The sequence below is a fragment of the Rhipicephalus sanguineus genome, chromosome 1 (assembly GCF_013339695.2).
Source record: "Rhipicephalus sanguineus isolate Rsan-2018 chromosome 1, BIME_Rsan_1.4, whole genome shotgun sequence".
NCBI classification, from domain to species: domain Eukaryota; kingdom Metazoa; phylum Arthropoda; class Arachnida; order Ixodida; family Ixodidae; genus Rhipicephalus; species Rhipicephalus sanguineus.
The window spans coordinates 172,207,856-172,222,878 of record NC_051176.1 but is presented as its reverse complement, the minus strand read 5'-3'; the positions used below and the strand labels follow the sequence as shown (position 1 = coordinate 172,222,878).

At 43.5% G+C, this 15,023-nt stretch overlaps 1 protein-coding gene across 1 annotated transcript; it reads left to right on the top strand.

The window, feature by feature from the left end:
• The first annotated feature begins 11,437 nt into the window (after positions 1-11,437).
• LOC125757058 (uncharacterized) lies at positions 11,438-14,748 on the top strand. The gene is made up of 2 exons (XM_049412143.1): positions 11,438-12,986; positions 14,744-14,748. The coding sequence occupies exons 1-2, from the start codon at positions 11,438-11,440 to the stop codon at positions 14,746-14,748; spliced, it is 1,554 nt and encodes a 517-aa protein (XP_049268100.1).
• Positions 14,749-15,023: the final 275 nt, after the last annotated feature.

Sequence of the window (15,023 nt, the reverse complement as noted above, 5' to 3'; positions counted from 1 at the left end):
ACTTGCCAGCTTTCTAAACCCCGCACTGTAAACATGCATTTTATGCACTTAATCTGGCACACGAATTTGTCATCCATAATTTAATCACTTTAATCCATTGTGATTTTATCACAGATATCAGAGACCGTCCACGTTTTGGACGTTTTTGAATACTTACGTCTGGTTCGAAATGCGTGACCTTGCTGTTCCAGCCGTGTTGCAGTCTGAATTTCTTTAAAGACGTCCTCGTGACCCACTACACGTTTGCGTGCCAAAGAAGCAAGCATATCGATGCCAAGCTTGATTTTTTCTTTTCCATCTATTCCGGTCAATCTTTGGAAGTCTGAAGCAAACTGTACAAACCAAAGAAATGGTACATCAGCATTTTTTGTGCAAGCATACAATCTGAATTGCGCCGTAACCCCACACAAGACACATCTCAGTAATGTGACACGTCCCACTGTTGTGGTCAGATCTACACTTATTTTATCGCCTTCACATCTTTGGTAACATAAGCAACGGCACTAACAATGACCGTACAGCGAAGCATCGACTGCATGTAACAATGCAAGACTAGAACAACGATGATTTTTGGCATAGACACTTTAAGTGATGGGGAACAATTGAACAGACAGTGGCGCTGGAGCAAACGTTTCACAGAAGGAACACTTCATCCAGGTAACCAGTTGCTGGCTTGACGATGACAATGCAGTCAGTGAACTTGTTTTGAATTGAGGAATAAATGCGATTTTCGGCTGCGGCACCACGTGGTGCGAATTACGTTTTAGTGTTAATGCAATTGAACGTGTTCTTAAATTTCTAATCTTTTTCGAAAGACTTAAAAATTCAATAGCTGTAAATATATTTCATATAAAATACATATTCCTTAAGGTAACGTGTTACCTTGATATTCCAACATAGAGAAACATTACATGAGTAAGAATGCATGCATAGCATATTATGTAAAAATTTCCCGAAGCTTGTGTGCATGAACGTTCCCATAATTTTAGTGATTTTAGTAAAGTGCTGAACGTCGTCCTTGCTTGATATAGAAACAAAATTCGCAATGATGCGACACGCGACTTTCAGAAGAGATGTTCTAAGGCCATTACTAACACGACAATCAAGGCTTCCAATGACCAAACTTTTTTCCTGTACAAGATATTCTAAAAATATATTGTTTCCAACTCAGTAATTAAGCATGACCTTTGTGGGTACAGTTGAGGTGGCCACGAAAATGGCTAAGGCATCTGGCGTGACATGACCCCTTTATGAGAGGTGTAAACAAATCAATATTACCAGAAGTTGGCTAGGACTAGAAATAGTGCTTGCCTCCTTCATTAGATAGCACTATGGGTTAAGGAGTAATAAAGCAATGCGGCATGCACTATACGGTAGTACCAAGCAAGGCTACAAGTAAGTGCACAAGAATGTCACTCATTTTGCTAGAAAAAGATGAAGCAGAGAAGTCCTTCCCTCCAACACTGTCTATCCTATAAATATAACAATGAAGCCCAGCTTACTTGTTCAAAGTCCATCAGATATGGATATTTGCGTGTAGCACTCCCAATGCTCATGTCTGCCACCTCGAGGAGCCTTCTTTTGGCGGTCAAGTTCATTCTGTGGTAAATCATTTTCTCATCTGGTGCAGCATTGAATGCCTCAGCCCGCAGCCATTCCTGTTTTGCGAGGCTATTCTCGTCCTCCCCATCTAGACCGCTGATGTCAATGTCCTGTGGGAAGTGAGACAAATAGTGAGACAGGAAACGCACGTTAACTTCATTCTTTCAAGAACAATGTTTGGTGACCTGCCCCCAAAAATATGCGCTGTAATAATATACCGTCATTTGGAAAATAAAGGAACAGCCAACATGTGAAACTGAACTTGCTCCTGAGTTTAAATTTTCCAAATTTCCTCCTGTTAATGTGAAGAAATATTAATTTTGTTCGAGCGGCTACAGGATATGCAGATAATTGTAAACATAACGATTCCGCAAGCCGTCCACTGTGTTCATTATTTAAATTTCACTCACCATCTTGCGCTTCTTGTGCCGCTTCAATTCATCCGCTGCAGAGTTGTCATCGGGTTTGCGAGATGTAGCAAACTTTCTGCGATTCTCAGCAACGCGAGTGTCGTTGCATAGCTTCCGCCGTTGGTTTTTTAAATTTCATCCGGAGTGAGCACCTCCATGAGTCCTGTAAACATTGGAGTATGTTACTTGATCGACAGCGAAAAATTACACGCATAAGAAGAGTAATAATAACGACGAGGTTTATGAGGCACTTATGATTATGGGGCACGTTGTAGTGGGAGTCTCTGGATTAATTTTGACTACCTGGGATTCTTTAACGGGCGACTAAAAAAGCACGCAAGGGTGCTTTCCCCGATCGAAAAATGGATGCTGTAGCAGGGAATCGATCTCGCATTATCTAGCTTAGCAGCACAAAACATTACGTGCCAGGCTACCACGGCGAATCAACTGCTAATGTAACGTCCAACTAAATGTACACCAGGCCCGAAGCCAGGATTTTTTTTTCGGGGGAGGGGCACTTGATAAAGGCTTTGAAAAACACAAATTTTTAATAGTTATTTTGGGTAAGATACATAAAATCGTCAGAATTTCGGGGGGGGGGGGTCTCGGCCCCCACGGCCCCCTCCCCTCGCTACTGGCCTGATGTACACTGCTGTTTCATCTTAAAGTTCATACCAGCTATACAGACAGCTGTGAGGAAATCAGGGCTGAAATAAACATATATATCCCGTATTTTATTTAAGTGCAATGGCAGGAAGTGAAGCTAAACGTATAAATGCGTTCTTTTAAGGACAGCACACTATGTCATTCGTCCGCATTTTCCGGTTCCTATAGACAGACTACATACACCTCAACAGTTTTCAGCACAATTCCAAAGCAAGACCCAGTAATCCATAGCTTAGAAAGTAACTGATTACTGTCTCTGCATGATTCAAACTTTTCTTACCATGCCACTCCCCATGGCGTCTTGCAACTGAGGGTACTTTTCTTGTAGTTGAATCATTACCTTGTTATAAAAGTGTCTCGTTGGGACCCTGCAAGAAAGAAATAGGCAGGCTTGGTCAAGAGGGTCAATTTAACCACATCATGCTCCTTAGTGACTATGGGCATAAACTGAATTCTCAAAAACATTACTTTCAGAAGTTTTCTTTTACAGAGGAGATTACTCATTGGTCTTAAGTAGGTTTAAAGAATATGCACACATCTTCAACAGATTTATCACTGAAGGCTTCAGGTTACATGGATGTAGACGAGTGTGTCAAGACCATAGGTTGGCAAACTCACTCAGACTCAGATCTAGCCGTGAGTCCGGGTGAGTAATACTGCGGTGAGTATGAGCCGAAGTGAGTCCGGTTGAGGAAAATTTGTCAGTGTGAGTCCGAGTGAGTCCGGTTGAGGAAAATGTTGGTGAGTCTGAGTGTGAGTGATCCCTAAGCGACAAATATATTTCTTGAGCGAGTCCGAGTGAGTTTCACCGTTTATTGCCGACCTATGGTCCTATCTGTTCACATATCAGCATTACTATTAGCCCTATATCGGCTTACGTTTACACTCAAATATATTCACAAATACCTCAATGCACTAGTGTTCAAGCGCCATCTGAATGTGTATTGATCAGAGGCATTAGTGGGGGAGGGGGGGGGTGCCGTGACCTGCCCCCAAAACCCTTTCACGGGAATTTCTTGATAAAAACATCTCGTGTGAGTCGCATGTTTAACAATGTCCTTACTGCATCGTAACCACTGAAAACTTGTATTTAAGGTAAAAGATCAAGAGATGTGTCGTGGAGCATCAGTTATGTGGGATATTGTCGTTAAAGAACATTTACACCATGATCAGAAAAGCTAATTTTACGCCATCGGACTCAATAGTCGACTCAATGAGGCTCACCCAGACTCGTGTCAAGCCGTGAGTTTGAGTGAGTCTGGCTGAGCAATATGTCGGTGAGATTGAGTCCGAGTGAGTCCGGTTGAGAAAAAGTTTACTGAGTCTGGGTGAGTTCGGTTGGGGAAAATTTCGGTGAGTCGGACTGAGTGAGCGCTCGGAGCAAAATATATTTTAGTGAGTCTGAGTAACTCCTATATTTTCGCCGACCTATAGTAAAGACTTGTTTTTTTTATATAAAAGAAGGCTGAGTATCGTAAAAATAAGTTAATGAGAACAGCACTGGAGGCTAGGTTATAGAGCCCTAATAAGCATGACATGAATATCTAAAACAGGGGAAGCAACTTTTGTACTTACACTGTTATCTTCACCATCTCTTGAAACAAGATATCCACAATTTGCCAAAACAGTGCGTAAGTCACTGGGCCATCGCTCATTATAGTGTCATGAAGGGATCCGAAACTTGGAAACACAGATGTCTTTCCGTCGTCATCTGAACGTGAAGGACTGGAACATACAATTAGATACTTCAAGGTGCCATTATGTCAGTCATCGTGAAAAATGGTTGTCTCTGAATGTTATTAAGCTAAAGCTTCTGTTTGGTTGGAAAAGGACAAGTGCGCATTTTCATTCCGCATTAATGCCTTTACATCTTATATAAGCCTGTCATTACAAAAAAATACCAAACAAAAAGCAGTTCACCAAAAAAAGTGCAAGTTGCGAGTTATGGTGTGTAGATAATATTTCAAGTAGCAAGATGAATATACGCTCAAGATGATAATTTATCTTAACTAGGACGCAACTACTTGCACACAATGCACTCACTGCAGTGCACTTACATATTCACACCACATGATATGAAGCTATCAGAGGGAGTGAAGGAAGGAAAGGCAGGAAGCTATCAGCCGTGTCATACTGCAAGGCAGATGACACGTGACCACAGAGGCTAACAAGTACAGAGCTTGGTGTCAATTTGGCCCTACACAAACACTTGCCGCAGATTAGTGGAGCGCTCCAACTCAACCCTTCTTTTAACCCACCTGCCACAGCTGACAAGGTAGTTCAACGCGCCTTCAATCCTACAAGTCAAGTAGAACAGTTATTTAATGCATAATAGTCAATCTCTTGCCTTATAGGCAGCCCACAGCAAGAAGTACTCGCAACTTACAGATCAAAGCATTCCAGGCCTGAGGAGCTGCCACCATTCATCGTCACAGCCGCGGAAGGCTCACTTTCATTTACCTCCTGTGAACCCTAAATACAGATGAGTCATACACATAAGTCATTACCATATTATGGCCCGTTGTATGGATATGCATTGGTTTAAACAAATCTATAACAATTCAGTCAAATAGAAAAAAATGGGAAGTGCGCATTTAGGTGTGGATCCATGGCAGAGCAACGTCATTCAAGACAAATTCTAAGACCTAACAGAATTCTTGAAGGAAGTATAATACTTATGAATTAGCTTTGACGGCATAACTGTATTCAATAGAGGTTCAAACAGTTCAGTGTGCACAGTGAACTGTCATTTACTGAACATGTCGTGACATAAAGGTGAGCGCAAGTTCCCAGTGTAAGAGAGATCATTCTAAAATAATCAGGACACCTAATCGATAAGCAACACTTGTAGGTCTTGAAAGTTAACTTCTAATGTTTTGCTCAACAAAAACACAATATGACTACGAGGCACGCCGTAGTGGGGGCCTTATGAAAAACCTCGGCCACTTCGGGACCGTCAACGTGGAGTCCAATCAATGTTCAGGGGTGTTCTTATACGTTTCGCGCCATTGAAATGCAGCCGCCCTGAAGAATCCTGAAACACGGACAGCCTTAACCACGGTTAAGTTGACTACGGCTAACCGCGGTTAGGAGTAGCTACACGGCAGACTTAACAACAGTTAGTATCCTAACCGTGCTTATCGCAAACCAAGCTAGGCAAGCACCATTGACTCTCACAAACCGAGAAGCTGACAAGATGGCCGACAAGCTTCTCACCAGCAGCGAAGCGTCGCAGGTTAATTCGAAGCCTCGCGTTGTTTGAGGATTTTCACGGACCGCGTGGAAAAAAAGTTCGCCCTGGAAAGGCTAGAAACAATGATTATTCCGTCCCCGGGGAGATCAGCGAGAGAGCGTCGCTAAAGGTTTTTCGAGAGAAAATATTTTTCGCATCGTTCGTGTATGGCGCAAACACTGAATACGTAGTCGTAGGTGGAACAAATGAACGCACTGTCGCGGAGGTGTAGAACAGATATATCACGTACTACGAAACTTGCCGAGGATGTTCCCAAACTTATTGCTCACCACATGATCAGCAAGTGATTTCACCTGGTTGGTCAACTGAGCTAACTAAGCACATGTAGCAACGGCAACGCACGTTGTTGTTAACTACGGTTAATACTATAATCCCCCGTTAAGCATAACCGCAGTTAAAGCTGTCCGTGTGACACGGTTACAACCCATGCCCTCGAGCGTAGCAGCGCCATAGCGTACCTCATCAGCTACCACGGCGAGTTTGTAAGCAAAGATGAGGTACGAGTATGTGCAGCTGTTTTCCATCTAATGAATAGGCCGCGCACTGTGCGTTGTCAGTACATACACGTAAATGATTCCCAAATCTTCAAAATTATCCACCGCCCCTCCCTTAAGCCGCCTCTCATGTAGTCTCAGTGCCTGAACAGCTGTGGGACGTTAAACACCATGAAGCAGTACCGCGCACACGCACACGCGCACACATTATATATATATATATATATATATATATATATATATATATATATATATATATATATATATGTATGCATAGCAAACACATAGCACATAACCAACGCTAACGAAGCTTGCCTAACATGGATTGCAGTTAATTACCTCTTGAGATGAAACGAGATTTGCTTCTGCTGGCATCATTCTGTCTTCGGAGAGCACCATTACTCGTGCTAAGTCGAATACGCCGTCATTTGGTGCAAGATCCACATATTCGTCAAAGTTGGGTTCAAATATCTGTAAATTACACGCGCAACGCCTAAATATTGAGTCAGAAATTTTATTATTACAACTTTCTTTGTACGCACTTAAACATTGATAAAGGTTAAAATTAGAGTTGCTCTAACCTGCGCAAAGAAGGAGCAATACTATGCAACTCACTCAATCACTGGCCAAAAGGTCAGTCTGCTGATTGACGTTCTCAACGTTATTATCACATAAATGTTGTTTACACTGGGTTATTTCAGTGTTTTTATGTAAACAAAAGGTTCGCTGAATGTAAAAACACTGTTTCTGTGTTTAGAGCAGTGTCTCAGTGTACAAAGAACGATACTCGGAGCGCACGGCTGGCGGCGCTTCACGCAGATATAGAGCGTTGCCGACAGCGAGCTGATACATTCACCTGCGATGAAAGCGCGAGCCTTCCTGACGGCTTCCCAGACAACACAATAACAACCTCAGGACATCCTCAGTATGCCACCTTGAGGACATTATGATATCCTCAGGACGTCCTGTTACGGTACTAGAATGGCACTAATCCAGTCCTGTTGTCCGTACTCAAAACAACCTCAGGACGTCCTCAAAACAACACTTCAGGACTTTTTTAGTATGTTTTCAGAACAACCATTGTGCAGCCGGTTCGGTACCGTAGGCTGTGATATTTTGTATTACTACATATGATTTATTCTTTTCAAGGTATTTACATACATTAAAGGAAAAACACCTCTGTGAGGTCTTGTGTATGTATACTGCGTCAATAAACGGAGAGGTGACAATAAGTGCTTGACTATGACAAAAAATACAAACAAAGCTTGTTGATTGAAATTCATTTATTTAAACAGTAATTAGTCCCGACTGGTTATGAGGACCGCTTTCTCAGGCATCCGAGTCCAAGTATATAGTCAGAGGCAGTGTCTGAAAAAAAAAAAGCAATATTAAGGCATTCAACACAAATTTGCAAAGATGTTTTACTGTACCGGACTACTCCTGCAAAAAAAAAAAGAAAGACGTCAAATAAAGGCAGTTACGATTTTAATGAAAGGATTAATACATGCAAAAGGAACCAGATGCTGTCCCGTGTGGAACAATGCTACATTTCATGACAGTCTCATGTGATGTCACCGCAGCATGCGACGACTGCGACTCAATGGCCCATGCTTGTAAACTTCCTCGAAAGTCTGGCACAATGTCCTCGTCACCACGTGTATCGTGCACAGTACACTCATTAGTGTTAGAGGCTCCGCTCTGACAGCCCACCAGTGCACTCGACACGGGCATCGAGTTCACTTGCCCGAGGTCGGGCCATGTGTCAGACGCAGACCTCGACTCCCCGTTATTCACGTTGGGACTCTCCGAAGCACAATTCACCGCGATTTGTTCGACTGGTGCCGATCCATTCATTGGAGCACCAGTCAGAGCGTTGAGTAACGTGAAGCACCCATCAACTCGGCGATTGACCTCCCGTCGACGTCTACGATTTGCACTTTCAGACATCTTACTTTTGTTAACTGTACACTAAACTGTACTGTACACACAAACAACAAAGATGCGGTTTGCATTGCACTAACCTTCATTGCAAGATCCCATTATCCCATCATGACAGTCAGTTGACTTGGAATGGCTTGGCTGGTTTGGCTACTTGACTATAACTTGACTATCCAGAACGGCAACGCATGGTCAATGGTTGCCAGCGGCTAGTTTGTTATTACGCGCTTCAGCGGCGGATATTCACTAATATATGGCTGCCACGTTTAGGAACACACTATTTTAAATGAATATTTCGCAATATCAGCTTCGATACCCAAGATTATTAATTACTTGTGTTTCAGAAAGCGAAACGCGTAATTTGAAGCTTTTCAACCAAAAGAGAAGCAACGAGGCGAAAATATGCAATGTCTGTGTGAAACAAACGTGCTGAGAAAATTTTCACATATGATATGCATCTACGTAGTGTGAAAAGGACGCGAGGAATCATATGTAAGCGCTCAGTGCATGCATTGCATTTGTCATCCCCAAAAGGTCCCTGGAAGAACCTTTTCAGGACAACTTGCTAGCGCGCTCTCGATATTGCTTTTGTCATCCCCAAAAGGTATCTGGAAGAACCTTTTCAGGACAACTTGTTGTCCTCAGAAAGCACTCGCAAAGACGTTTCCGGGCCAAACCAGCTCGTGTCGTACTCAATACGTACCAAGGATATCGAGAAATGTGCGAGGACGATTGTACCATTTGAGGACGACCTCGGGACGTCGAGTGTTGTCTGGGTTATGACTTAATTTGGCCGGTTAGCAATCGACCAGCATGCCGCTAGACGAGCCAGCCGCCATGCGATACGAGTATTCAACCACTGAGAGGAGTACATGAAGGAAAAATAATGGCCGAATAATAAACGTCGCTACCGACGGTGTGCTGTCACTGTTAAGCAAAAAATAAAAGAAAAAGGAAGCAAAGAAACGTGCGCGTCTATTTGCTGCTATAATGCCAAGTTACGTGTTACTGCGATATTTTGATTGCATGAAAAGCAAATAAAAGGGAAACATTAACAGGGACTTGCCTTGAATGTGCTGTTGGAAAGGTCCACCTTGTCGCCCAAAATGGGGCACGAGGATATGGCGGCCTTCAATGCATCCAGGGTGCCTTCTTCTAAAGTGTACGTACGCTTCGCATGTATTGCTGGCACGCTCACAAGGCACCGCGCCGACATCACTGCGCTACAGCGGAGCACGCAATCCGTCGACGAATGTGGCAGACACGTAATCCAGCGTCGGTATAGAAGAAACAGTCGTTCACACAACAAAACGCCTTCAAGCAGGGCTGCAACTGTGATTGCTGTAGACACGTAATCCAGCGTCGGTATAGAAGAAACAGTCGTTCGCACAACAAAACGCCTTCAAGCAGGGCTGCAACTGTGATTGCTGTAATGGCTTCCCGTTTTCCCGCCTTTTTCGCTAGAGTGGCGAGAGCTGTAATAATGAAGCCCGCAAAGGAAGAGCAACGGAGAGAAGAGCACACAACGTTGCGCGGGCGCAGTGCCTACTTGCATTAAAAAAACTAAAAGCAAAAAGCTAAAAGCGCATAGATCACGTGACTGTCTCCAGCAACAAACAAATTTCGAAGCGCGCGTAGATCGCGTGTTTACCTCCAGCCAATAGCGACGCAGCGTGCGTCGCAGCTATCGCAAGCGTGCGTAGATCACGTGACCGCATCCAGCCAATGGCGGCGCAGCATGCGTCTCAGCCATCGTAGCGAGCTTGCGCAGGCAGGCAGGCGGCGGCAGCAGCAGGCAGCGGTGGCAGCGGTGGTACCAGTGGCACCAGTGGTGCTTCGCATCGGCGTAGTTTTCAACTGTAGCCGTGTAGCACGACAGCCCGCGCGGCTTCTGCAAAGACGCGTTCCTCAAGAGCTGGATTAAATCGCTGAAAAGTCTGGAAGCATTGGAAGTAGAAGAATTTAAAGCAGCAGCGAGTCGGCGTGCCTAGGGACCGTAGGCGTGCCCCAAGGTACGTACTACCTCGGACAGCCGGACGAATCTGCCGCCGCCACTGCGTCTGCTTTAGTGGTTTCGGCTCGGGTATCTCCCGAAGCAACGGTTCGAAAAGATGAAAACTATTTCTTTTCGGTGTTTTCGTTGCATAACTTATTTCGGTACGAAATTAAATTTTTAGAAAACGAACAAAATGGAATGAATTCTCGAAGTGGTGATGGCGGCATGCAGGAGGGGCAGAAAAAATGTAAACATTAGGCAGTTTTCGAATAGCGCACGCTAAGTTAGCGTTAGCGTGTGCGGACCGCTATTTCTGTCACTTAACGGGAGCCCGCAAGCGGTTAGCGTACGACGCATGCGCAGTTGCGCGATAAGCCAACGCAAAGCTTTGCGTGCGCTATTCGAAAGCTCCCTATTTTCGACGCTAGCGAACGTGGTTTTCCGGAGGCTCTGGCGTTTCCGCTTTCTCTTTGCTTCTCAAGTGCGAGTTCGCCATTAACGTTGGCTACGGGGACTCTGTTGCCTTTCTCGCGTCCGCGGTGGTATCATTTGTACGCGCTTAAATTAAACATAGGCATGCATGGTTTCAGAAAAAGGTAATAAATTGTGTGCGCATGGTCCGGAAAGTGAACAACAATCAGCTGCATGATTTAGTTAACTGATTAGGTACACGTAATATCAGTCCTGCTTTTTTTAGTCAACATTCATGTGGATTTGGGAAGGTGTTGTGTGGTCCTTTTAGCCACCTTCAGTTGAGAGATGGCGTTCTTTTTGTTTCAGTACGTTTTTACCCAACAGGTAGGCTCCCATCTCGACTCGGAATGTAGCTCTGTCCTGAATCCTGTCGTCCCCAGTATGTCCTTTTAGAAAGGTAAGAGTACGCTAAGTATACTGAGTGCTACATATTTGCTGTTCTTGTTATTTCGTGAGCCTTGTTGTAGAATAATTTCCTCTATTAAACAATTTCATCGCAGCTCACTCTTTCCGATAGGTTACGAACACAAATGCTTTTGTTTCCTTCCTTAAACGCCATGAAAAAGTGACATTTTGTGTAAATCATGTCTTGTCCTTTTTACAGATGCCAGGGATTCGTTACTATCGTTGCTCACGGTGCGGCAGCCATAGATTTTCACTCAAGTCGCTCTTCAGGCATTTGAACCTAGCCCATGGCCACGAGACAGACTGGATCTGCGGCGTTGAAGGATGTATGCAGACATTCAGAGTCTTTGCTTCATACAGAAAACATGTGTATCGCAATCATGATGAGGCATTAGGAGTGAACCGGCGTCCTCAACAAAATCTTGTGGCGGAAAGAACACCAAGCAGCACAGAAACACAACCTGGCGCTGGCTGTAGTCAGGAGGATCAAGAAGCAATTCCCATAGAAGATTCCCGATCGGAGTGCTCTGATGTTCCAAGTGACTACGTGAGACATCTGTCCGTCATGTTTTTAAAATGGAAGGAAGCAAGACGCCTTCCAGAGTCAACGGTGAATGAAATAGCAAATGACATCATCCCATTCGTTGCTTCTATCTTAGATGATGACAAACTTCTGTCGAATGAAGAAAATTCTGCAGAGCTAAAAAGGGCGTACAAAACGCAGATGAGCAAGCTCTTGACAGAAAGCGGCCGAAAGGTGCACTGGAAGAATAACTTCACGCTTGTTGAGCCCAAAACCATATTGCTTGGAAAGGTGAATGGAAAGTGTGAAACTATGGAGTACGTGCCACTGCGTGATGTGCTCAAGTGTATTTTAGAGCATCCTGCCCTCTCAGGGGACTTCAACAGTTTTCTTGAGATGCATGATCATATGTGCTCAGTTTTTGATGGTAGTGCTTTTAAGAATCACTCTTTTTTTGCTGGGGACAAGAGCAAGATTTGCTTGCAGTTGTACACAGATGAATTCGAGGTGTGCAACCCTTTGGGGAGCAAAAGGGGAAAGCACAAGTTGACTGCGGTCTACTTTTCTGTGCTCAACTTCAACACTAAATATCGCTCGGCGCTTTCAGGCATCAACTTGGTCATTCTAGTGAAAGACAAATATGTCTCCACATACGGTTTTCAAAAGATTCTTGCACCCTTGCTTGAAGACGTGGCCATATTAGAAAACGATGGCATAGTTGCAAATGGAAAAGTTATGAAAGGGTCTGTTTTTATACTTACTGGGGACAACCTTTCCAGCCACAGAATTGGGGGTTTTAAGGCTTCATTCACTCAAGGAAGAATATGCAGATTCTGTATGGCACTGCGCCACGAGGTGAACTACAAGCATCTAGAGAGTGACTATGTGCAGCGAACGCCGGAAGGGCATCAACATCATTTAAACATGCTGAATGCAGGGCTGCCAACAGCATCACTGTATGGCGTCAAGGAGGTTTGCCCACTTCTTGCACTTCAAGGATTCGATACAACCCAACACTTGCCCCCAGATTTAATGCACGACCTGCACGAAGGCATCATACCATTCACACTGAAGTACATTATTTCATCTTTAATTTCACAAGGTTTCTTCACACTTGAACATCTCAACAACTTGATTGTAGAATGGAAGTATGACCCATGCGATTCAAAGAACAAACCAGAGAAGCTTTCTAAGCTCTTTCTTTCTGGAAAGGCTACCATTAAGGGTTCTGCAACACAAATTTTTGCACTGTTTCGCCACCTTTCTCTTTTTGTAGGTAACTGTGTTCCAGTTGGCAACCAAGTCTGGCAGCTTTATTTACTTCTTAGAGCAATCATGGACATCATCATGAGCCACAAAATCCCAGTCTCGCACATAGCGTACTTGCAGAGAAAGATACACCTTTTTTGTCTAGAATTTAAGGCGTTGTTTCCGTCATGTTCATTTCCTTGCAAGATGCATTACCTCATTCATTATCCATCTTGTATTCAGAAATTTGGACCTTTGGTTGACATCTGGGCAATCCGTTTTGAGGCAAAGCACCAGTACTTTAAAGACATTTCGCGTAAAGTTCATAATTGGAAGCGCATTTCGCACACTCTTGCAATGAGACACCAGTTCTGTCAGTGTTTTTATTTTATTTCTGGTGAGGACAAGAGCATGCCGGTTACAAGTGGCTGTCAGTCTGTTTTATATGAGCATCTGCCTTGCTGTGTTAAAGAGTTCATTTCCAAACATGACCTTGAATGCAACAATTGTTTTAATGTGAATTGTGTCACCATGGACGGAAGGTCATACCGTGTAGGATGCAGCCTCGTCCTTAACGTTCCAGATGACAGCTTGCCTGAGTTTGTGAATGTTTGCGGACTATTTTATGTGAACAAAGTTCTTTTGATCGTGTTGGAGCTACTTGAAACTGTTTGCTTCGATGAACACTTCCATGTGTTTGTTGTTAGCACGACTGACAAGTACAGAATCTTAACATCCTTCTCAGAGTTTGTGATGGAGCCACTTTACATACGTAAACACATGGGGCGCAGCATTATAAGCACTCGGCATGCCTTGTTTTAAAATATTTATTCGAGTGTTTACAAATGTCGATTGCTTCGCTGCCAATTGGCGTGTATGTTTCTTTTCTGACTCAGTGTCATTTTCAATAACACGCTTGTCGTGCAGCACTTGTATTCCCGCTAAACACAGCATCCCTGCACTTTACTACAGAAGCTCTCCTATTTTCAGAGCATGTGCTCCTAATCTGCCAACGCATGTTACCATTTTTTAAGTATATCTACGTGAATGCATCTATGTATGTATTTGTGTATTCATGCATTGCATGTATAGGTCTGTATTTTATCTTGACATAATTTGTCAATGTGACTGGTTTTTTTGCATTGCTATTTTTCACATACTTGTTCAGTTTTATCACTTATTTGTTGCTTCTTCTGCTGAGAGGAGGCAAAATATTCGAGTGTACTTAGTTTGAACCAGGCGTTTCTTTAGGTTGTAGATATTTGTATAAACTGATACCAGATATTTCTCATGTTGTTTCTATTTTGTTGTATTGCAATGTCTACAAGCAATAAACATAAAGAGTGTGCAGATGGTCTCACATTAAATTACAGCATCGAGAAATCACGAACACATCTCTGTATATTACAGTTTTTTACGGATTGTTCTACTGCCAGCTACACATATTCTGTGTGCGTGCGTGTGTGTGTGTGACGCTAGATGATGGAGACGTGGTTCGGCTCACATGCCATACTTTGCTGCATTTTCCATCTGATCCATCGTACCTACACCCTTCTCAGGCACAAAAGCACCCTTAGCGCCCATTTTAGGGTGCGAATCATGCAAGCACCCCAAAAAAAGGGTGTATTTTTCAAAATCAGTCATTCGTGGGTGTTAAAGGGTGTTGCAAAGGGTGTTAAAACGTAAAAGCACCCTTTTTACACCCTTTTGGGTGTAAAATTTTTTACTGTGCAGTGTAGAGTGAAAGGCGATGATTACATTCTAGCTACGTGCAGTATTATTCTTGATATGAGTACGGAATTGGGAAAATTACTCAAAGAAGAAATTCAGTTGTCGGGAGCAGATGATTAATCAAGTTTCCACTTCCTCTCACCTCACCTAAATTCCAAGCCACCAGAGACCTGCCCGCTCATGTTACGGGATTGTTCGGTGATTCTGGAATTTTTAAGTACGCTGAGAGACGTCGGAATAGAGATTGCTTGTTTAAGCTAATGGGTCTATATGCCCTGGTCAT